Source organism: Coloeus monedula (assembly GCF_965178545.1).
Source record: "Coloeus monedula genome assembly, chromosome: 29".
Classification (NCBI taxonomy): domain Eukaryota; kingdom Metazoa; phylum Chordata; class Aves; order Passeriformes; family Corvidae; genus Coloeus; species Coloeus monedula.
In genome coordinates, this window is record NC_138809.1 from 2493071 (window position 1) to 2517042 (window position 23972).

Consider the following 23972-nt stretch of genomic DNA (forward strand, 5'->3'; position numbering starts at 1 on the left):
GAATTCCGGAATATCCCACACCTCCAACCCAGAATATCCCATTTTTCCAGAGCTTTCTGCAGCTCCAACCCCAAATCCCAGCGAGTTTCACCCAGGGGAGTTTTGCCTTTCTGTCGTGGTTTTTAATGGATACAAAAGAACAGAAAATGGGGAAAAACAGGGAAAAAACAGGGAAAACACAAGGAAAAGGAGGAATTGAGAGAGAAAAGGGAGGAATTCTGGAATATTCCCATTTTTCCAGGGCTTCCCACACCTCCAATCCCAAATCCCAGCGAGTTTCACCCAGGGGAGTTTGGCCTTTCTGTCGTGGTTTTTAATGGATACAAAAGAACAGAAAATGGGGAAAAACAGGGAAAAAACAGGGAAAACATAAGGAAAAGGAGGAATTGAGAGAGAAAAAGGAGGAATTCCGGAATATCCCACACCTCCAACCCGGAATATTCCCATTTTTCCAGAGCTTTCTGCAGCTCCAACCCCAAATCCCAGCGAGTTTCACCCAGGGGAGTTTGGCCTTTCTGTCGTGGTTTTTAATGGATACAAAAGAACAGAAAATGGGGAAAAACAGGGAAAAAACAGGGAAAAATCATGGAAAAGGAGGAATTGACAGAGAAAAAGGAGGAATTCTGGCACATTCCGCGCCTCCAATCCCCAATTCCCACTGCACCAACGGGAGTTTCGCCTTTCCATCGCCGTTTTTTAATGGATACAAAAGCAAAATGGAGGGGAAAACCCCATGGAAAAAACCACAAGGGAGAACCCAGCAGGAACCCCAAAAAAAGCGCCAAATCCTGGAACATCCCAACCCTCCAACCCTCCCCAAATCCTCGCCATCGCCTCCAACAAAAAACCACCGGGGGGGGGGGGAAAGAATCACCAAAAACGAGGAGGGGAAAAAAAAAAAAAACCAAAACCCCCAACCAAAAACTGGGTGAAAACCCCTTAAAAAAACCCCCCAAAAAAACCCAAAAACCAAGATGGGGTGGGGGGGGGGGGGGGTTGGAGGAGGATGAATCCCTCAAGGAGCCGTGTGGAGCATCAAGTTCCTGAGGAGTTTCTGGCGGCCCAACTCGTAATCCTCCTCGTCCACGTTGACCAGCAGCTTGATGGCCTCGTGGCCCACGGCTTGTTTGAGCGAGTCCGTGATGAAGACGCCCTTGAGCGCCTCGAGCAGGGAGCCGTTGATGTAATCCCGCCAGAAGGCGTCGAGGTAGGTGAGCTCCGAGAATTTGATGTCGCAAATGATGGAGCCCAAATCCCGGGATTTAAGGATGGTGTTGGCTTGGTTGAAACGCTCGAATTGGCGTTCCAGAGGGTCCTGCTTGTTGGAGAAGACGTTGCCGTGCAGGGCGGAGTCGTGCTGGCAATACTCGGCGCGCACGCGCAGGCGGATGTCTGCCGGAGGGGGGGTTGGGGGTTGAAGGAAAGGGGTTTGTGGTGGGTTTTTGGGGGTGGTGGGAAGGGGATTTGGAGGGGTTTTGGGGTTGGTCGGGGTTTTGTTGTGAAGGGATTTGTGGTGGAGGTGGGATTTCTTTCCAATTTTTTTTTTTCTCGGTTTTGTTCTAATTTAATTCATCTCTCAGTTCTCAGCTCAGTCTCAATTCCCTCCCCAGTCCTTGGATCCCCCCACAATCCCAGTCCCTCCCCAATCCCAGTCCCTCCCCAATCCCCATTCCCCACAATCCCAGTCCCTCCCCAGTCCCCATTCCCCACAATCCCAGTCCCTCCCCAGTCCCCATTCCCCACAATCCCAGTCCCTCCCCAGTCCCCATTCCCCACAATCCCAGTCCCTCCCCAATCCCAGTCCCTCCCCAGTCCCCATTCCCCACAATCCCAGTCCCTCCCCAGTCCCCATTCCCCACAATCCCAGTCCCTCCCCAATCCCAGTCCCTCCCCAGTCCCCATTCCCCACAATCCCAGTCCCTCCCCAGTCCCCATTCCCCACAATCCCAGTCCCACCCCAATCCCCATTCCCCACAATCCCGGTCATCCCAACCCTAAGGAGCCCCCAATCCCGGGGGAAAAGGGATTCAGGGATTCAGGGATTCAGGGATTCGGGGAGGTGGGGCTGCTCCTGAGTTTTGGGGTTTTTTGGGGTTATTTTCCTCTCTTTCAGGGCTCCTCCACTGAAGAACTCGCCCCCAAATCCCTGGGATTTCCCCAATCCTGGAGATCCCTTTGATCCCAGAAATCCCCATCCCAATACCAGGGATCCCCTCACAGCCCAGTTCTTCCCACAATCCCAGTCCCTCCCCAGTCCCCATTCCCCACAATCCCAGTCCCTCCCCAGTCCCCATTCCCCACAATCCCAGTCCCTCCCCAATCCCCATTCCCCACAATCCCGGTCATCCCAACCCTAAGGAGCCCCCAATCCCAGAGGAAAAGGGATTCAGGGATTCAGGGATTAGGGGAAAGATGATGGGAGTGGGGCTGTTCCTGAGTTTTGGGGGTTTTGGGGTTTTTTTCCTCTCTTTTGGGGCTTCTCCGCTCACAAGTTTACCCCCAAATTGGAATTTCCCCCCAATTTCAGGATGTCCCGATCCCATTCCCAATCCCACAATCCCGATCCCAATCCCATTCCCACCATCCTATTCCCAATCCCACAATCCCGATCCCAATCCCCGTCTCACCGCAGCTCTGTTTCTCCTTGGGGATCCCATTCCCAATCCCATTCCCACAATCCCATTCCCAATCCCACATTCCCAATCCCAATCCCATTCCCCTCTCACTGCAGCTCTGTTTCTCCTTAGGGATCCCATTCCCATTCCCAATCCCACATTCCCATTCCCAACCCCACAATCCCAATCCCAATCCCGATCCCCTCTCACCGCAGCTCTGTTTCTCCTTGGAGATCCCACTCCTGATCCCACGTTCCTGATCCCATTCCCGATCCCACAATCCCGATCCCCTCCCCCTCTCACCGCAGCTCTGTTTCTCCTTGGGGATCCCATTCCTGATCCCACAATCCCATTCCCAATCCCAATCCCGACCCCACAATCCCGATCCCGATCCCACATTCCCCTCTCACCACAGCTCTGTTCCTCCTTGGGGATCCCATTCCCAATCCCAATCCCGATCCCAATCCCGATGCCAGTCCCAATCCCAATCCCCTCTCCCTCTCACCGCAGCTCTGTTTCTCCCTGGAAATCCCATTCCCAATCCCACATTCCCAATCCCACATTCCCAATCCCACATTCCCAATCCCACATTCCCAATCCCGATCCCCTCCCCCTCTCACCGTAGGTCTGTTTCTTCTTGGGGATCCCATTCCCAATCCCAATCCCACAATCCCAATCCCAATCCCGATCCCACAATCCCAATCCCATTCCCACAATCCCAATCCCAATCCCACAATCCCAGTCCCAATCCCAATCCCACAATCCCATTCCCAATCCCACAATCCCAATCCCAATCCCACATTCCCAATCCCATTCCCGATCCCCTCCCCCTCTCACCGTAGGTCTGTTCCTCCTTGGGGATCCCATTCCCAATCCCAATCCCACAATCCCAATCCCACAATCCCAATCCCATTCCCAATCCCACATTCCCAATCCCACAATCCCATTCCCAATCCCACATTGCCATTCCCAATCCCACATTCCCAATCCCAATCCCAATCCCATTCCCACAATCCCAATCCCATTCCCATTCCCACAATCCCAATCCCAATCCCACAATCCCAATCCCACATTCCCAATCCCAATCCCGATCCCCTCTCCCTCTCACCGCAGGTCTGTTTCTCCTTGGGGATCCCATTCCCAATCCCAATCCCACAATCCCACATTCCCAATCCCACATTCCCAATCCCAATCCCACAATCCCAATCCCACAATCCCAATCCCAATCCCACAATCCCAATCCCACAATCCCAATCCCACATTCCCATTCCCACATTCCCATTCCCACATTCCCATTCCCAATCCCGTCCCCCTCTCACCGCAGGTCTGTTTCTCCTTGGGGTCGGGGGTCGCCGACTTTCTCCGTTTCCGTTGGTTCCCGAGGAGGCTCCGGGCCCGGCCCGGGCGCTTCGGGCCCAGCTGGGGCCCCCCCGGGGGGCAGCACAGGGACGGGTGGGGGGCAGGCACTGGGGAAACAGCGGCGTCAGGGACCCCAAACCCACCCTGGGACCCCAAACCCATCCCAGGGACCCCAAATCCACCCTGGGAACCCCAAATCCATCCCAGGGAACCCCAAATCCACCCCAGGGACCCCAAACCCACCCCGGGGGGCAGCACAGGGACGGGTGGGGGGCAGGCACTGGGGAAACAGCGGCGTCAGGGACCCCAAACCCACCCTGGGAACCCCAAATCCACCCTGGGAACCCCAAACCTGATAGGGAACCCCAAATCCACCCCAGGGACCCCAAATCCATCCCAGGGAACCCCAAATCCACCCTGGGAACCCCAAATCCATCCCAGGGACCCCAAACCCACCCTGGGAACCCCAAACCTGATAGGGAACCCCAAATCCACCCCAGGGACCCCAAACCCACCCTGGGACCCCAAATCCATCCCAGGGACCCCAAACCCACCCTGGGACCCCAAATCCACCCCAGGGACCCCAAATCCCGAAATCCCCCCCAGATCTGGGCAGAGATTCCTGAGGGGAATGGGGACCCCAAAGGGGGGTGATGACCCCAAAAGGGTGACCCCAAAATGGGGGTGATGACCCCAAAGGGGGATTGGTGACCCCAAAAGGGCAGTGGTGACCCCAAAGGGGGCGGTGGTGACCCCAAAGGGGGCGGTGGTGACCCCAAAGGGGCAGTGGTGACCCCAAAGGGGCAGTGGTGACCCCAAAGGGGCAGTGGTGACCCCAAAAGGGCGGTGGTGACCCCAAAAGGGCAGTGGTGACCCCAAAAGGGGCAGTGGTGACCCCAAAGGGGGGGTGGTGACCCCAAAAGGGGCAGTGGTGACCCCAAAAGGGCAGTGGTGACCCCAAAGGGGGTTGGTGACCCCAAAGGGGGTTGGTGACCCCAAAGGGGCAGTGGTGACCCCAAAAGGGCAGTGGTGACCCCAAAGGGGGTTGGTGACCCCAAAAGGGGCGGTGGTGACCCCAAAAGGGGCAGTGGTGACCCCAAAAGGGCAGTGGTGACCCCAAAAGGGCGGTGGTGACCCCAAAAGGGGCAGTGGTGACCCCAAAAGGGCAGTGATGACCCCAAAGGGGGGGTGGTGACCCCAAAAGGGCAGTGGTGACCCCAAAAGGGCAGTGGTGACCCCAAAAGGGCAGTGGTGACCCCAAAGGGGGAGTGGTGACCCCAAAAGGGGCAGTGGTGACCCCAAAAGGGGTTGGTGACCCCAAAAGGGGCAGTGGTGACCCCAAAGGGGGGGTGGTGACCCCAAAGGGGGTTGGTGACCCCAAAAGGGGCAGTGGTGACCCCAAAGGGGGTTGGTGACCCCAAAAGAGCAGTGGTGACCCCAAAAGGGCAGTGGTGACCCCAAAGGGGGTTGGTGACTCCAAAAGGGGCAGTGGTGACCTCAAAGGAGGGTTGGTGACCCCAAAAGGGCAGTGGTGACCCCAAAAGGGGTTGGTGACCCCAAAAGGGGCAGTGGTGACCCCAAAGGGGGGGTGGTGACCCCAAAAGGGGCAGTGGTGACCCCAAAGGGGGTTGGTGACCCCAAAAGGGGCGGTGGTGACCCCAAAAGGGCGGTGATGACCCCAAAGGGGCAGTGGTGACCCCAAAAGAGCAGTGATGACCCCAAAAGGGCAGTGGTGACCCCAAAGGGGCAGTGGTGACCCCAAAAGGGCAGTGGTGACCCCAAAAGGGGGGGTGGTGACCCCAAAAGGGCGGTGGTGACCCCAAAAGGGCGGTGGTGACCCCAAAGGGCGGTGGTGACCCCAAAAGGGGCAGTGGTGACCCCAAAAGGGCGGTGGTGACCCCAAAGGGGGTTGGTGACCCCAAAAGGGCAGTGGTGACCCCAAAAGGGCAGTGGTGACCCCAAAAGGGCAGTGGTGACCCCAAAAGGGCGGTGGTGACCCCAAAAGGGCAGTGGTGACCCCAAAGGGGGCAGTGGTGACCCCAAAAGGGGCAGTGGTGACCCCAAAGGGGGCAGTGGTGACCCCAAAAGGGCAGTGGTGACCCCGAAAGGGCAGTGGTGACCCCAAAGGGGGTTGGTGACCCCAAAAGGGCAGTGGTGACCCCAAAAAGGCGGTGGTGACCCCAAAAGGGCAGTGGTGACCCCAAAAGGGCGGTGGTGACCCCAAAGGGGGTTGGTGACCCCAAAAGGGCGGTGGTGACCCCAAAAGGGCGGTGGTGACCCCAAAAGGGCAGTGGTGACCCCAAAAGGGGCGGTGGTGACCCCAAAAGGGCAGTGGTGACCCCAAAAGGGGCAGTGGTGACCCCAAAGGGGGCAGTGGTGACCCCAAAGGGGGCAGTGGTGACCCCAAAGGGGCAGTGGTGACCCCAAAAGGGCAGTGGTGACCCCGAAAGGGCAGTGATGACCCCAAAGGGGCGGTGGTGACCCCAAAAGGGCAGTGGTGACCCCAAAAGGGGCGGTGGTGACCCCAAAAGGGCAGTGGTGACCCCAAAAGGGCAGTGATGACCCCAAAAGGGCAGTGGTGACCCCAAAAGGGCAGTGGTGACCCCAAAAGGGCAGTGGTGACCCCAAAAGGGCAGTGATGACCCCAAAAGGGCGGTGGTGACCCCAAAGGGGGCAGTGGTGACCCCAAAAGGGCAGTGGTGACCCCAAAAGGGCAGTGATGACCCCAAAAGGGCAGTGGTGACCCCAAAAGGGCAGTGGTGACCCCAAAAGGGCAGTGATGACCCCAAAAGGGCAGTGGTGACCCCAAAAGGGCAGTGGTGACCCCAAAAGGGCAGTGGTGACCCCAAAGGGGCAGTGGTGACCCCAAAAAGGGCAGTGGTGACCCCAAAGGGGGTTGGTGACCCCAAAAGGGCAGTGGTGACCCCAAAAGGGCAGTGGTGACCCCAAAAGGGGCGGTGGTGACCCCAAAAGGGCAGTGGTGACCTCAAAAGGGGCAGTGGTGACCCCAAAAGGGCAGTGGTGACCCCAAAAGGGCGGTGGTGACCCCAAAAGGGGGGGTGGTGACCCCAAAAGGGCGGTGGTGACCCCAAAGGGCCGGTGGTGACCCCAAAGGGGGTTGGTGACCCCAAAAGGGCAGTGATGACCCCAAAGGGGGTTGGTGACCCCAAAAGGGCAGTGGTGACCCCAAAAGGGCAGTGGTGACCCCAAAAGGGCGGTGGTGACCCCAAAAGGGCAGTGGTGACCCCAAAGGGGCAGTGGTGACCCCAAAAGGGCAGTGGTGACCCCAAAAGGGGCAGTGGTGACCCCAAAAGGGCAGTGGTGACCCCAAAAGGGCAGTGGTGACCCCAAAGGGGCAGTGGTGACCCCAAAGGGGGTTGGTGACCCCAAAAGGGCAGTGGTGACCCCAAAAGGGGGGGTGGTGACCCCAAAAGGGCGGTGGTGACCCCAAAGGGCCGGTGGTGACCCCAAAGGGGGTTGGTGACCCCAAAAGGGCAGTGATGACCCCAAAGGGGGTTGGTGACCCCAAAAGGGCAGTGGTGACCCCAAAAGGGCAGTGGTGACCCCAAAAGGGCGGTGGTGACCCCAAAAGGGCAGTGGTGACCCCAAAGGGCCGGTGGTGACCCCAAAAGGGCAGTGGTGACCCCAAAAGGGGCAGTGGTGACCCCAAAAGGGCAGTGGTGACCCCAAAGGGGGTTGGTGACCCCAAAAGGGCAGTGGTGACCCCAAAAGGGGCAGTGGTGACCCCAAAAGGGCTCGGTACCTGATTTGTGGGGGTGGCCCAGGCCGGGCGCGGTGCCCCCGGGCGCGCGGGGGGTGACGTAGCGGATGGACGTCTCCTCCAGGTACTTGTCCACCAGGTCCGGGCACACTGCGGGCACGGGAAGGGCACCGGAATGGGAACGGGAACGGGAACGGGAATGGGAACGGGAATGGGGAATGGGAATGGGAACGGGAATGGGAACGGGCACCGGGAATGGGAACGGGCACCAGAATGGGAACGGGAACGGGAACGGGAATGGGAACGGGAATGGGAACGGGAACGGGAAGGGCACCGGGAATGGGAACGGGAATGGGAACGGGAATGGGAACGGGAAGGGCACCGGGAATGGGAACGGGAATGGGAACGGGAATGGGAACGGGAACGGGAAGGGCACCGGGAATGGGAACGGGAATGGGAACGGGAATGGGAACGGGAAGGGCACCGGGAATGGGAACGGGAAGGGCACCGGGAATGGGAACGGGAATGGGAACGGGAATGGGAACGGGCACCGGGAATGGGAACGGGAAGGGCACCGGGAACGGGAACGGGAATGGGAACGGGAATGGGAACGGGAAGGGCACCGGGAATGGGAACGGGAATGGGAACGGGAAGGGCACCGGGAATGGGAACGGGAATGGGAACGGGAATGGGAACGGGAACGGGAAGGGCACCGGGAATGGGAACGGGAATGGGAACGGGAATGGGAACGGGAAGGGCACCGGGAATGGGAACGGGAATGGGAACGGGAATGGGAACGGGAACGGGAAGGGCACCGGGAATGGGAACGGGAATGGGAACGGGAATGGGAACGGGAAGGGCACCGGGAATGGGAACGGGAAGGGCACCGGGAATGGGAACGGGAATGGGAACGGGAATGGGAACGGGCACCGGGAATGGGAACGGGAAGGGCACCGGGAACGGGAACGGGAATGGGAACGGGAATGGGAACGGGAAGGGCACCGGGAATGGGAACGGGAATGGGAACGGGAAGGGCACCGGGAATGGGAACGGGAATGGGAACGGGAATGGGAATGGGAACGGGAACGGGAATGGGAACGGGAATGGGAACGGGAAGGGCACCGGGAATGGGAACGGGAATGGGAACGGGAAGGGCACCGGGAATGGCACCGGGAACGGGAACGGGCACCGGGAATGGCACCGGGAACGGGAACGGGCAGGGCACCGCGGGCACCGGGAATGGGAACGGGAATGGGAACAGGAAGGGCACCGGGAATGGGAACGGGCACCGGGAATGGGAACGGGAACGGGAACGGGAAGGGCACCGGGAATGGGAACGGGAATGGGAACGGGAATGGGAACGGGAACGGGAAGGGCACCGGGAATGGGAACGGGAATGGGAACGGGAATGGGAACGGGAAGGGCACCGGGAATGGGAACGGGAATGGGAACGGGAATGGGAACGGGAACGGGAAGGGCACCGGGAATGGGAACGGGAATGGGAACGGGAACGGGAATGGGAACGGGAATGGGAACGGGAACGGGAATGGGAACGGGAATGGGAACGGGAAGGGCACCGGGAATGGGAACGGGAAGGGCACCGGGAATGGGAACGGGAACGGGAACGGGAATGGGAACGGGAATGGGAACGGGAAGGGCACCGGGAATGGCACCGGGAACGGGAACGGGCACCGGGAATGGGAACGGGAAGGGCACCGGGAATGGCACCGGGAACGGGAACGGGCAGGGCACCGCGGGCGCCCCATGGGACCCCAAACCCGGGGAGGCACCGGGAGCCAGCCGGGATCGTCCCCAGAGCGCCACTCGGGGGGTGGCACACGGACCCCGACCCCACAGAGACCCCAAAGTGACCCCGACCCCAAAGTGACCCCGACCCCACAGAGACCCCGACCCCAAAGTGACCCCAAAGCGACCCCGACCCCAAAGCGACCCCAAAGTGACCCCGACCCAAAGAGACCCCACAGTGACCCCGACCCCGAAGTGACCCCGACCCCACAGAGACCCCAAAGTGACCCTGACCCCAAAGTGACCCTGACCCCAAAGAGACCCCGACCCTGACCCCAAAGCAACCCCGACCCCAAAGTGACCCCGACCCCAAAGTGACCCCGATCCTGAACCCGAAGTGACCCCGATCCTGACCCCGAAGTGACCCTGATCCTGACCCCAAAGTGACCCCGACCCCACAGAGACCCTGACCCCAAAGTGACCCCGACCCCAAAGTGACCCTGAATGACCCCAAAGTGACCCCAACCCCACAGAGACCCCAAAGTGACCCCGACCCCAAAGAGACCCCGACCCCAAAGAGACCCTGACCCCAAAGAGACCCCGACCCCAAAGTGACCCTGACCCCAAAGTGACCCCGACCCCAAAGTGACCCCGATCCTGAACCCGAAGTGACCCCGATCCTGACCCCAAAGTGACCCCGACCCCACAGAGACCCTGACCCCAAAGTGACCCCGACCCCAAAGTGACCCCGAATGACCCCAAAGTGACCCCAACCCCACAGAGACCCCAAAGTGACCCCGACCCCAAAGAGACCCCGACCCCAAAGTGACCCTGACCCCAAAGTGACCCCGACCCCAAAGGTGACCCTGACCCCAAAGTGACCCCGACCCCAAAGTGACCCTGACCCCAAAGTGACCCCGACCCCAAAGAGACCCCGACCCCAAAGAGACCCCAAAGTGACCCTGACCCCAAAGGTGACCCTGACCCCAAAGTGACCCCGACCCCAAAGTGACCCTGACCCCAAAGAGACCCCGACCCCAAAGAGACCCCAAAGTGACCCTGACCCCAAAGTGACCCCGACCCCAAAGAGACCCCAAAGTGACCCCGACCCCAAAGAGACCCCGACCCCAAAGTGACCCTGACCCCAAAGTGACCCCGACCCCGAAGTGACCCTGACCCCAAAGAGACCCCGACCCAAAGAGACCCCACAGTGACCCCGACTCCGAAGTGACCCCGACCCCAAAGTGACCCTGACCCCAAAGTGACCCCAAAGTGACCCTGACCCCGAAGTGACCCCGATCCCAAAGTGACCCCGATCCCAAAGTGACCCTGACCCCAAAGTGACCCCGATCCTGACCCCAAAGTGACCCCGACCCCAAAGTGACCCCGACCCCACAGAGACCCCGACCCCAAAGTGACCCCGACCCCAAAGAGACCCCGACCCCAAAGAGACCCTGACCCCAAAGTGACCCCGACCCCAAAGGTGACCCCGACCCAAAAGTGACCCCGACCCTGACCCCAAAGCAACCCCGACCCCAAAGTGACCCCAACCCCGATCCTGCTCAGGGGTCTCTGAGGGGCAAGGGGCCGCTATCACGACATGGACGGGCTATCGCGACACGGGGCCGCTATCGCGACACGGGGCCGCTATCGCGACACGGACGGGCTATCGCGACACGGACGGGCTATCGCGACACGGGGCCGCTATCGCGACATGGACGGGCTATCGCGACACGGACGGGCTATCGCGACACGGGGCCGCTATCGCGACATGGACAGGCTATCGCGACACGGGGCCGCTATCGCGACACGGGGCCGCTATCGCGACACGGGGCCGCTATCGCGACACGGACGGGCTATCGCGACACGGGGCCGCTATCGCGACAGCCCCTCCTGACCCGCCCGCCCCTCTGGGGCTGCGGCAGCGGCTCGTGGCGGGGGACAGAGTGACCCCAATACCGCCGTATGTCGCGATATATCGCGACAGCGACTCCTTAAATCGCGACAGCGACCCCTTCTATCGCGATATATCGCAACAGTGACCCCATATATCGCAACAATGATCCCCTATATCGCGACAATGATCCCCTATATCGCGATATATTGCAACAATGATCCCCTATATCGCAATATATCGCGACAGCGACTCCTTACATCGCGACAGCGACCCCTTCTATCGCGATATATCGCAACAGTGACCCCGTATATCGCGACAATGATCCCCTATATCGCGATATATCGCGACAGGCACTCACCGGGCCGGCGGCGCTTGAGGCTGATGTACCCCAGCAGCTCATGGCGGGTGATGACGTGACCCCAATACCCCCACATATCGCGATATATCGCGACAGCGACCCCGTATATCGCGATGTATCGCGACAGGCACTCACCGGGCTGCCTCTGCTCGAGGCTGGTGTAGGGCAGCAGCTCGTGGCGGGTGGTGATGTGACCCCAATACCCCCGTGTATCGCGATATATCACAACAATGACCCCGTATATCACGATATATCACGACAGCGACCCCGTATATCGCGACAATGACCCCACATATCGCGATATATCACGACAATGACCCCGTATATCGCGATATATCGCGACAGTGACCCCGTATATCGCGACAGTGACCCCCTATATCGCGATATATCGCGACAGGCACTCACCGGGCCGGCGGCGCTTGAGGCCGACGTACCCCAGCAGCTCGTGGCAGGTGATGACGTGACCCCAATACCCCCACATATCGCGATATATCGCGACAGTGACCCCATATATCCTGCTATATCACAACAGCGACCCCACGTATCGCGATATATCACGACAATGACCCCGTATATCGCGACAATGACCCCGTATATCGCGATATATCGCGACAGGCACTCACCGGGCCAGCAGCGCTTGAGGCTGACGTAGGGCAGCAGCTCGTGGCGGGTGATGATGTGACCCCAATACCCCCACATATCGCGATATATCACGACAGTGACCCCATATATCACGATACATCACGACAGCGACCCCGTATATCGCGATATATCACGACAATGACCCCGTATATCACGATATATCATGACAATGATCCCCTATATCGCGATATATCGCGACAGGCACTCACCGGGCCGGCGGCGCTTGAGGCTGACGTAGGGCAGCAGCTCATGGCAGGTGATGACGTGACCCCAATACCCCCACATATCGCCACAGTGACCCCGTATATCGCGATATATCACGACAATGACCCCGTATATCACGATATATCACGACAATGACCCCCTATATCGCGATATATCGCGACAGGCACTCACCAGGCCGGCAGCACTTGAGGCTGATGTACCCCAGCAGCTCATGGCAGGTGATGACGTGACCCCAATACCCCCACATATCGCGATATATCGCGACAGTGACCCCGTATATCGCGATATATTGCAACATCGACCCTGTATATCGCGATATATCACGACAGTGACCCCATATATCACGATACATCATGACAGCGACCCCATATATCACGATATATTACGACAGCGACCTTGTATATCGCGATATATCAGGACAGTAACCCCGTATATCACGATATATCGCGACAATGACCCCCTATATCGCGATATATCGCGACAGGCACTCACCGGGCCGGCGGCGCTTGAGGCCGATGTACCCCAGCAGCTCATGGCAGGTGATGACGTGACCCCAATACCCCCACATATCGCGATATATCACGACAATGACCCCGTATATCGCGACAGCGACCCCATATATCGCGATATATCGCGACAGGCACTCACCGGGCCGGCGGCGCTTGAGGCCGATGTACCCCAGCAGCTCATGGCGGGTGATGATGTGACCCCAATACCCCCGTATATCGCGATATATCACAACAATGACCCCGTATATCGCGATATATCGCGGCAGGCTCTCACCGGGCCGGCGGCGCTTGAGGCTGACGTAGGGCAGCAGGTCGTGGCGGGTGGTGATGTGACCCCAATACCCCCACATATCGCGATATATCACAACAGTGACCCCGTATATCGCGATATACCGCGGCAGGCACTCACCGGGCCGGCGGCGCTTGAGGCTGACGTAGGGCAGCAGGTCGTGGCGGGTGATGATGCGCAGCAGCTGCAGCAGCTGCCGCAGGTTGCTCTCGTCGCAGCGGCCCTGCCGCTCCAGCGCCAGCAGGAAGTCGCGGCCCGAGCGGATGCGGCCGCGCTCGGCCTCGTCCAGCACGTCCACGAAGAGGAAGGAGAGCACGCGCACGTCGCGGTGCGTCAGCTGCGCGCCCACGATGTCGAACATGCGGTGCAGCGAGTAGAGCCCCTGCTCGCGCTCGCCCGCCTCCTCCGGCCACGGCGCCGCGCCGCCGCCAATGCCGGCCCCGGTGCCGCCCGCACCGCGCTTCCGGCCCGCCATGGGCACCTGCGGACAGGGAAGGGGGCACGGGGTCAGGGTGGGATTGGTGCTGGGGCTCGGCTGCTTCTTCTGGTCATGGCACTGACCCCGTGCTGCCAGTGCCACCCATGGCAGTGTCACCCACGGCAGTGCCACCCACGGCAGGGCCACCCACGGCAGTGTCACCCATGGCAGTGTCACCCATGGCAGTGCCACCCATGGCAGTGTCACCCACGGCAGTGTCACCCACGGCAGTGTCACCCACGGCAGTGTCACCCATGGCAGTGCCACCCATGGCAGTGTCACCCATGGCAGTGTCACCCATGCCAGTGTCACCCATGGCAGTGTCACCCACGGCAGTGCCACCAGCAGTGTCACCCATGGCAGTGCCACCCATGGCAGTGCCACCCATGGCAGTGTCACCCATGCCAGTGCCACCCATGGCAGTGTCACCCACGGCAGTGTCACCCACGGCAGTGTCACCCACGGCAGTGTCACCGGTAATGCCACCCATGGCAGTGCCACCCACGGCAGTGCCACCCACGGCAGTGTCACCCACGGCAGTGTCACCCACGGCAGTGTCACCGGTAATGCCACCCATGGCAGTGCCACCCACGGCAGTGCCACCCATGGCAGTGCCACCCATGGCAGTGTCACCCATGGCAGTGTCACCCACGGCAGTGTCACCCACGGCAGTGCCACCCACGGCAGTGTCACCCACGGCAGTGTCACCCATGCCAGTGTCACCCATGGCAGTGCCACCCATGGCAGTGTCACCCACGGCAGTGTCACCCACGGCAGTGTCACCCACGCCAGTGTCACCCATGGCAGTGCCACCCATGGCAGTGTCACCCACGGCAGTGCCACCCACGGCAGTGTCACCCATGGCAGTGCCACCCATGGCAGTGCCACCCATGGCAGTGTCACCCATGGCAGTGTCACCCACGGCAGTGTCACCCACGGCAGTGCCACCCACGGCAGTGTCACCCACGGCAGTGTCACCCATGCCAGTGTCACCCATGGCAGTGCCACCCATGGCAGTGTCACCCACGGCAGTGCCACCCACGGCAGTGCCACCCACGGCAGTGTCACCCACGGCAGTGTCACCCATGGCAGTGTCACCCACGGCAGTGTCACCCACGGCAGTGCCACCCATGGCAGTGTCACCCACGGCAGTGTCACCCATGGCAGTGTCACCCATGGCAGTGTCACCCACGGCAGTGTCACCGGTAATGCCACCCATGGCAGTGTCACCCATGGCAGTGTCACCCAGGGCAGTGCCACCCATGGCAGTGTCACCCATGGCAGTGTCACCCATGGCAGTGCCACCCACGGCAGTGCCACCCATGGCAGTGTCACCCACGGCAGTGTCACCGGTAATGCCACCCATGGCAGTGCCACCCACGGCAGTGCCACCAGCAGTGTCACCCACGGCAGTGTCACCCATGGCAGTGTCACCCACGGTGCCAGCTCGCCACGGGCACCTGGGCACACGGGGACAATGGGGTGAGGGGTCAGGGGGATGTGGGACTGGGGAGGGATCCCGGGATTTGGGGTCAGGGATAAGGGGATCCCAGGATGCAGCAGATCCAGGGATTTGGGATTTGGGGTCAGGGATAGGGGGATCCCAGGATGCAGCAGATCCAGGGATTTGGGATTTGGGGTCAGGGATAGGGGGATCCAGGGATTTGGGATTTGGGGTCAGCCAGAAGGAAACACAGGGATCCAAGGATTTGGGATTTGGGGTCAGGGATAGGGGGATCCAGGGATTTGGGGTCAGGGATAAGTGGATCCAGGGATCCCGGGATTTGGGATTTGGGGTCAGGGATCCAGGGGCCCCAGGGATTTGGGGTCAGCCAGAAGGAAATACAGGGATCCAGGGATTTGGGATTTGGGGTCAGGGATAGGGGGATCCAGGGATTTGGGGTCAGCCAGAAGGAAATACAGGGATCCAAGGATTTGGGGTCAGGGATAAGGGGATCCAGGGATCCCTGGATTTGGGATTTGGGGTCAGGGATAAGGGGATGCAGGGATCCCTGGATTTGGGATTTGGGGTCAGGGATAAAGGGATACAGGGATCCAGCAGATCCAGGGATTTGGGATTTGGGGTCAGGGATCCAGGGGCCCCAGGGATTTGGGATTTGGGGTCAGCCAGAAGGAAACACAGGGATCCAAGGATTTGGGATTTGGGGTCAGGGATAAGGGGATCCAGGAGATCCCGGGATTTGGGATTTGGGGTCAGGGATAGGGGGATCCAGGGATTTGGGATTTGGGGTCAGCCAGAAGGAAATACAGGGATCCAAGGATTTGGGGTCAGGGATAAGGGGATCCAGGAGATCACGGGATTTGGGGTCAGGGATAGGGGGATCCAGGGATCCCGGGATTTGGGATTTGGGGTCAGGGATAAGGGGATCCAGGGATTTGGGGTCAGGGATAAGGGGATACAGGGATTTGGGGTCAGGGATAAGGGGATCCAGGAGATCCAAGGATTTGGGATTTGGGGTCAGGGATAAGGGGATCCAGGGATCCTGGGATTTGGGATTTGGGGTCAGGGATAAAGGGATACAGGGATGCAGCAGATCCAGGGATTTGGGATTTGGGGTCAGCCAGAAGGAAATACAGGGATGCAAGGATTTGGGATTTGGGGTCAGGGATAGGGGGATCCAGGGGCCCCAAGGATTTGGGATTTGGGGTCAGGGATAGGGGGATCCAGGAGATCCCGGGATTTGGGATTTGGGGTCAGGGATAAAGGGATCCAGGGATTTGGGATTCGAGCTCAGGGACCGAGGTCTGGATTGCCCCCAAAGGCAGCTGGGTGAGCCCCGTCCCCACAGATTTGGGGCTAAAAACCCCCAAAACGAAGGATCCCAAACCCCCAGCGATGGAGGAACCCCAAATCCATCCCAGGAATCCCCCCAGGAATCCCCTTTCCTTTATAAATTCGGGATAAAATTCCCGCTCTCCAACACAACTCCCCAAAACATTCGGGATCGAGCTCCAGCTCCACCCCAAATCCACGGAAAACAACGACCCCAAATCCTCCAAAGTGCCACCAAAACCACCCCCAGGGCAGCCAAAATCCCCCAAAATCAGCCCAGAACGGGGCAGGAATTCCCAAGGAATTCCAGAGCCTCCGGAACCACCCCAAAAATGGGGATTTTCCCCCCCCCCCCCCATCCAAGGGATGCATCCCAAAAAAATCCCTCGGGAATTTGCGGGATCGGCGGCTCCTGGGTGGGATCCCCCCGTGGGGAGGAAATTCCCATAAAATCTTCGGGGAAAAAGCGGGAATGGGAAGGAGGTGGTGCCGTGATCCCGGTTTTTTTTTGGGGGGGATGGGGGGAATTTTCCTGAAATTGTCCCGTTTTTCCTCGGATTTGGGAGTTAAACGGTAAAAAAGTTGGGAAAAATCTTGGGATTCTTCAGTTTGGATTCCCCCCGCTGGAATGATCCCGGGATTGTTTTCTTCCCATGGAAAGCAGGAAGAGGGGGAAAAAAAGCAGGAATTGGGTGTTGAGAGCCTTAAAAATCTGGGGAAAAAAGGAGATTTTAGGGATTCTCTGGGAATTTTGGGATGGAATTTTCCCGGGGGAGAAAACCAACAGAAATAAAATGAAATCCACCAAAATGGTTCCGTGGAATTCCGGCCGTGGAGGGGATCCCGAAATTCCCACGGCTCCCAAAATCCTGAAATCCTTGGGAATTTCCCCAAATCCAAGGAGATAAATTTGGGATGAACGGGAAAAACGAGTTCCTGGAGCTTCCCGGGGGCTCAGCTCGGGTGGGAAAAATCTCAGTGGGAAATTTGGGGATTTTCCACATTATCCCAAGAAAAATCCTTGCCTGGCTGAAGGGTCAAAAAAACCCCAAATCCCAATTTTTAGACGGAATTTTCCCCCCAGGGAAAAAAAACACGAGGGAGCTTCCGGGTGAATTTTTTCCCAAATCAACAAAGAGGAAAAAAAAAACCCCCAAAAAATCGGGATTAATCCCAGATTTTTCTCTCTGGGGGAGATTCCTCCTCTTCAATCCCTTGGGAATTCCCGAAAAATCCATTCCCAGCTGCAAGAAATGGGATTTTTTGGGATCAAAGAGGAGCTGCTGAGGTTGGGAAGGGGAGAAAGGAGGAAATTCCAGAGAAAAGATCCCGGAGGAAAAAAGGGACCCTTTGGAAAAGCGGCTTTGGGGCGGGAATTTGGGAATTCGGAGCCTCGGGAATGTGGGAATTTCATTTCCCAGCGGGTTGAGCTTTGATGCCGGCGATGCCAAGAGATCCCAAAATGTCATTCCGGGCCCGAATTCCCAAATTCCCGGGTGCCCGGAGCTCTCCAGGTGGGAACGATCGGCTGGAGCAGGGAGGGAGAGCCGAGGGAGCCATCGCGAATTCCTGGAGCCATCCCGAATTCCTGGAGCCATCCCGAATTCCTGGAGCCATCCCGAATTCCTGGAGCCATCCCGAATTCCTGGAGCCATCCTGAACCTCCCTGGATCCTGAACTTCCCTGGATCCATCCCGAATTCCTGGATCCATCCTGAGCCTCTCCAGACCCATCCTGAGTCTTCCTGGATCCACCCTGAACCTCTCCAGATCCATCCCAAACCCCCCTGGATCCATCTGGAGACCCCCAGGGTCCATCAGGACCCTCTGGATCCATCCCAAATTTCCCTGGATCCATCCTGAACTCCCCTGGATCCATCCCGAATTCCTGGATCCACCCTGAACCTCTCCAGATCCATCCCAAACTTCCCTGGATCCACCCTGAACTTCCCTGGATCCATCCCAGACCTCTCCAGATCCATCCCAAAGCTCCTTGGATCCATCCCAACCCCCCCTGGATCCATCTGGAGCCCCCCGGGGTCCATCAGGACCCTCTGGATCCATCCCAAATTTCCCTGGATCCATCCTGAACTCCCCTGGATCCATCCCGAATTCCTGGATCCACCCTGACCTTCCCTGGATCCATCCCGAATTCCTGGATCCATCCTGAACCTCTCCAGATCCACCCTGACCTTCCCTGGATCCATCCCAGACCTCTCCTGGATCCATCCTGAGCCTCCCTGGATCCATCTGGAGCCCCCCAGGGTCCATCAGGACCCTCTGGATCCATCCCAACTTTCCCTGGATCCACCCTGAACCTCTCCAGATCCATCCCGAATTCCTGGATCCTGAACTTCCCTGGATCCATCCCGAATTCCTGGAGCCACCCTGAACTTCCCTGGATCCACCCTGAACCTCTCCAGATCCATCCTGAACCTCCCTGGATCCATCCCAGACCTCTCCAGATCCACCCTGAACTTCCCTGGATCCATCCTGAACCTCTCCAGATCCATCCCAAAGCTCCTTGGATCCATCCCAACCCCCCCTGGATCCATCTGGAGCCCCCCAGGGTCCATCAGGACCCTCTGGATCCACCCCGAACTTCCCTGGATCCATCCTGAACTCCTGGATCCACCCTGAACCTCTCCAGATCCATCCTGAACCTCCCTGGATCCACCCCAAATTCCTGGATCCATCCCAGACCTCTCCAGATCCATCCTGAACCTCCCTGGATCCACTCTGACCTTCCCTGGATCCTGAACTTCCCTGGATCCATCCGGAATTCCTGGATCCATCCGGAATTCCTGGATCCACCCCAAACTTCCCTGGATCCACCCTGAACCTCCCCAGATCCACCCTGAACTTCCCTGGATCCATCCCAGACCTCTCCAGATCCATCCCAAAGCTCCTTGGATCCATCCCAACCCCCCTGGATCCATCTGGAGCCCCCTGGGGTCCATCAGGACCCTCTGGATCCATCCCAACTTTCCCTGGATCCATCCTGAACTCCTGGATCCACCCTGAACCTCTCCAGATCCATCCTGAACCTCCCTGGATCCACTCTGACCTTCCCTGGATCCTGAACTTCCCTGGATCCTGAACTTCCCTGGATCCATCCTGAACCTCCCTGGATCCATCAGGACCCTCTGGATCCATCCTGAACCTCTCCAGACCCATCCTGAGTCTTCCTGGATCCACCCCGAACTTCCCTGGATCCATCCCAGACCTCTCCTGGATCCATCCTGACCTTCCCTGGATCCATCTGGAGCCCCCCAGGGTCCATCAGGACCCTCTGGATCCATCCCAAATTTCCCTGGATCCACCCCAAATTCCTGGATCCATCCCAGACCTCTCCAGACCCATCCTGAGCTTCCCTGGATCCATCAGGACCCTCTGGATCCATCCTGAGCCTCTCCAGACCCATCCTGAGTCTTCCTGGATCCACCCTGAACCTCCCCAGATCCACCCTGAACCTCTCCAGATCCATCCCAAACCCCCCTGGATCCATCTGGAGCCCCCCAGGGTCCATCAGGACCCTCTGGATCCATCCCAGCTTTCCCTGGATCCATCCCGAATTCCTGGATCCATCCCAGACCTCTCCAGATCCATCCCAAGCACCCTGGATCCATCCGGAACTTCCCTGGATCCAGCTGGAGCCTCCCTGGATCCATCAGGACCCTCTGGATCCATCCCAAACCCCCCTGGATCCATCTGGAACCTCCCTGGATCCATCAGGACCCTCTGGATCCATCCTGAGCTTCCCTGGATCCATCCTGAGCCTCTCCAGATCCATCCTGAGTCTTCCTGGATCCAGCTGGAGCCCCCCTGGATCTATCAGGACGTTCTGGATCCATCCCAAACCCCCCTGGACCCATCTGGAGCCCCTCTGGATCCATTTGGAGCCTCCCTGGGTCCATCAGGACCCTCTGGATCCATCCTGAACTTCCCTGGATCCATCCCAAACCCCCCTGGATCCATTTGGAGCCTCCCTGGGTCCATCAGGACCCTCTGGATCCATCCTGAGTCTTCCTGGATCCCTCCCAGACTTCTCTGGATCCATCAGGACCCTCTGGATCCATCCTGAACCTCTCCAGATCCATCCCAGACCTCTCCAGATCCATCCCGAACTTCCCTGGATCCATCTGGACCCCCCCTGGATCCATCCCAAACTTCCCTGGATCCATCCCAAACTTCCCTGGATCCATCTGGATCCCCTCTGGATCCATCCCAACCCCCCCTGGATCCATCCCAAACTCCCCTGGATCCATTTGGAGCCTCCCTGGCTCCATCAGGACCCTCTGGATCCATCCCAAACCTCCCTGGATCCATCTGGATCCCCTCTGGATCCATCCCAACCCCCCCTGGATCCATCCCAAACCCCCCTGGATCCCTTTGGAGCCTCCCTGGCTCCATCAGGACCCTCTGGATCCATCTGGATCCCCCCTGGATCCATTTGGAGCCTCCCTGGCTCCATCAGGACCCTCTGGATCCATCCCAAACCCCCCTGGATCCATCAGGACCCTCTGGATCCATCCCAAACCCCTCTGGATCCATCTGGACCCCCCTGGATCCATCCCAAACCCCCCTGGATCCATTTGGAGCCTCCCTGGCTCCATCAGGACCCTCTGGATCCATCCCAAACCCCCCTGGATCCATCAGGACCCTCTGGATCCATCCCAAACCCCTCTGGATCCATCAGGACCCTCTGGATCCATCCCAAACCCCTCTGGATCCATCTGGACCCCCCTGGATCCATCCCAAACCCCTCTGGATCCATCTGGACCCCCCTGGATCCATCCCAAACCCCCCTGGATCCATCTGGATCCCCTCTGGATCCATCCCAAACCCCTCCTGGATCCATCTGGATCCCCCCTGGATCCATCCCAGATCCCTCCCCGCCTCCCTCGCTTCACGCAGCGCTGGAGAAATCCCGAAAATTCCCAGGGAAAATTCCCAAAACTCCAGCGCAGGACACTCACCTCAGCCAGCAGCAACCCCAGCCGTGCCTGGATCCCCGAGCAGGAGCGTTCCGAAGGAATTTTCGATCCCCTTTTTCCTTTGTTTTTTCACTTTTTTTTTTTTTTTTTTTTTTGTCCTTAAATTCCTTTTTTTAAATAAAATCCTCCCCCCCCCCCCAAAAAAAAAAAAAAAAAAAATCCCAAAATTCCCGCGGATGCTCCCAAAATGCCACTCGCCGCCGGAATTCCAGAGGCCGGGATCGCTGTCAGTCCTTGGGGGCTGCTCCACTTGCCCCCCTCCCCCCAAAAAAAAAACCCCCCAAAAAACCAACAAAAATGATTTTTTTAAAATTTTTTGTTGCTTTCCTAATTAATAATTTAGCCAAGAAAAACAAAAACAACAACAACAAAAAAAAATCAAAACAAAACCAACGCCGGGTTTGGCTTTGAAGTCATTCCTGGTTTCAGGGCCAGCATTCCCGAGGGATGAATTCCCTGGAGCTCGGATTTTAGGAGGATTTTGGGGCGATTCCGGCCTCGCTCAAAGGGAAAAACGCAAGGAAAAAACCCAAAAAAGCTCCCTGGAGGGAAGAAATCCTTGGAATTTCATGCCGCTCCTCCTTGCGCTTCAAATCCCGGGATTTTTTTGATTTGTTTCGATCCTCGGGAAGAGCCGGAATCCTGAGGGGAGGGGGAAAAAACCGAGGGAAAAGCGCTGTTGTTAAATACGACCAAAAAATATAAAATAATAATAATAATAATTAAAAAAAAACCCAACCGAAAAACCTCCGATTTGACCGCGATTTCCACTGAAATCGCCTCAAAATTCCAACGCTAAAGAAGCAGAACGGAGAGAACCGCGAGGGTTCTTCCCGTTAAAGGCTTTTAAAGCCCCGGGAGCTCCCGGTAAGACCCCAAAAAGATCCCGGGGAGGCTCCGGTTCACCCCGGGAGGCTTCGGAAAGGGCCCGGTTGGACCTCAAAAAGCTCCGGTCAAACCCCGGGGAGGCCTCAAACCAGCTCCGCCAAACCCCGGGGAGGCCCCAAAAGGCCCCGGCGAGCCCCGAAAAGCAGCGGGGAGAACCCGGTAAGGCCCCGAGCAGGCCCCGCTTCTCCCCCGGGGGAAGCTCCGGGGAAGCTCCGGTCAGGCCCCAGGGAGGCTCCGGCGGAGGCAGCGTCGCGAGGAGCGGCGGGGGGAGCGGCGGGGCCCCCCCTGCGGCCCGTCCCAGCCCCGCCGTGCGCGGGGGCCCCTCCCGGCCCCTCACGGCCCCTCAGGGCCGGCCCAGCCCCGGCGCCGCCATCTTGGCTCCGTCCGCTCCGCTCCCCCGCTCCCCGCGGGCGGCTCCGCCCTGACGTCACTTCCGGGAAGCCGAAGCCACGCCCAATAGGCGCGGCGGGAAAACAACACGACCACGCCCACATCCGGGCACCGCGAGCGCGCCGCGGCTTCACGCCCATAGGGGAACACGGGGAGGGCGCCGCCATGTTGGGTGAGGGCAATATGGCGGCTCCATCCGGGATGCTGCTGGTTGGCTTCAGCGCCATTGGTTAGCACGGGAGGGCGGGCGCCATCTTGAGTGAGGGCAAGCTGGCAGCGCGGAGCCGCGTGGCGGCGCGGGCGCCATCTTGGGAAAGGCGAGGCGGGGGCGCCGCCATCTTAAGTGAGGGCAGAGAGGCCGGAAAAGGGGGGGGGGGGGGATTTTGGGGCTTTTTGGGGCGTTTTGGGGCGTTTTGGGGTGTGAGGGAAAGGGTGAGGAGGGCAGGGGTTGCTGTGAGGAACGGGAGAGCGTTGGGGTGGGGTGGGTTGAGCACGGGGATAATGCGGGGTGGGGGGGGGGGAGGGGACAATGTGGCGCTGTGGGGACAAGGGAGGGGGTCCCTCCTGAGGGGGAGGGGGGGGAGGCGGGGACACAATGGCGACAAGGAGGCGACCAAAAGGGGGGAGGGGGCTACTGGTGCCACCCCCTGCGAGAGCTCCCCGCCCCCACCCATGGGTGCGGCCCGTCCTTCACTTTTGCCCCGGGCTGGGTGGGGACACCGAGGCAGGGCCAGGGTGGGGAGGGGACACGGTGGGGGAGGGGGAACCTGGGTGTGTCCCCCCTCCCTTTTTCCCCTCCGGGCCCCCCCACGCCCTGAGCGCAATTAGTGAATGATAATTGTAATTAACGCGGCACGCGCCGGGACGGCGCCGGGCCTTGAGGGGGGAAGGGGGGGGAGACACAGCGGGGAAGAGAGAGGGGGACACGGGGAGGGGTCCCGAGGAGAGTCCGGTGTCCGGGGGAGGGGCCCGGAGGAGGCCCCGGAGCAGAACTGGGGGTCCCAAAGGGGGTCCCGGTGTTCAAGGAGGGTCCCGAGGGGGGTCCCGGTGTTCAGGGTGGGGTCC

The 23972-nt window shown here is 59.3% G+C and overlaps 1 protein-coding gene across 1 annotated transcript; it reads right to left on the minus strand.

The window, feature by feature from the left end:
• Positions 1–996: 996 nt before the first annotated feature.
• DEDD (death effector domain containing) lies at positions 997–22926 on the minus strand. Its single transcript, XM_082298879.1, has 5 exons — positions 21612–22926; positions 13482–13842; positions 7738–7845; positions 3935–4081; positions 997–1392 (listed from the first exon to the last, which is right to left on the minus strand). The coding sequence occupies exons 2-5, from the start codon at positions 13834–13836 to the stop codon at positions 1016–1018; spliced, it is 987 nt and encodes a 328-aa protein (XP_082155005.1). The 5' UTR covers positions 13837–13842; positions 21612–22926; the 3' UTR covers positions 997–1015.
• Positions 22927–23972: the final 1046 nt, after the last annotated feature.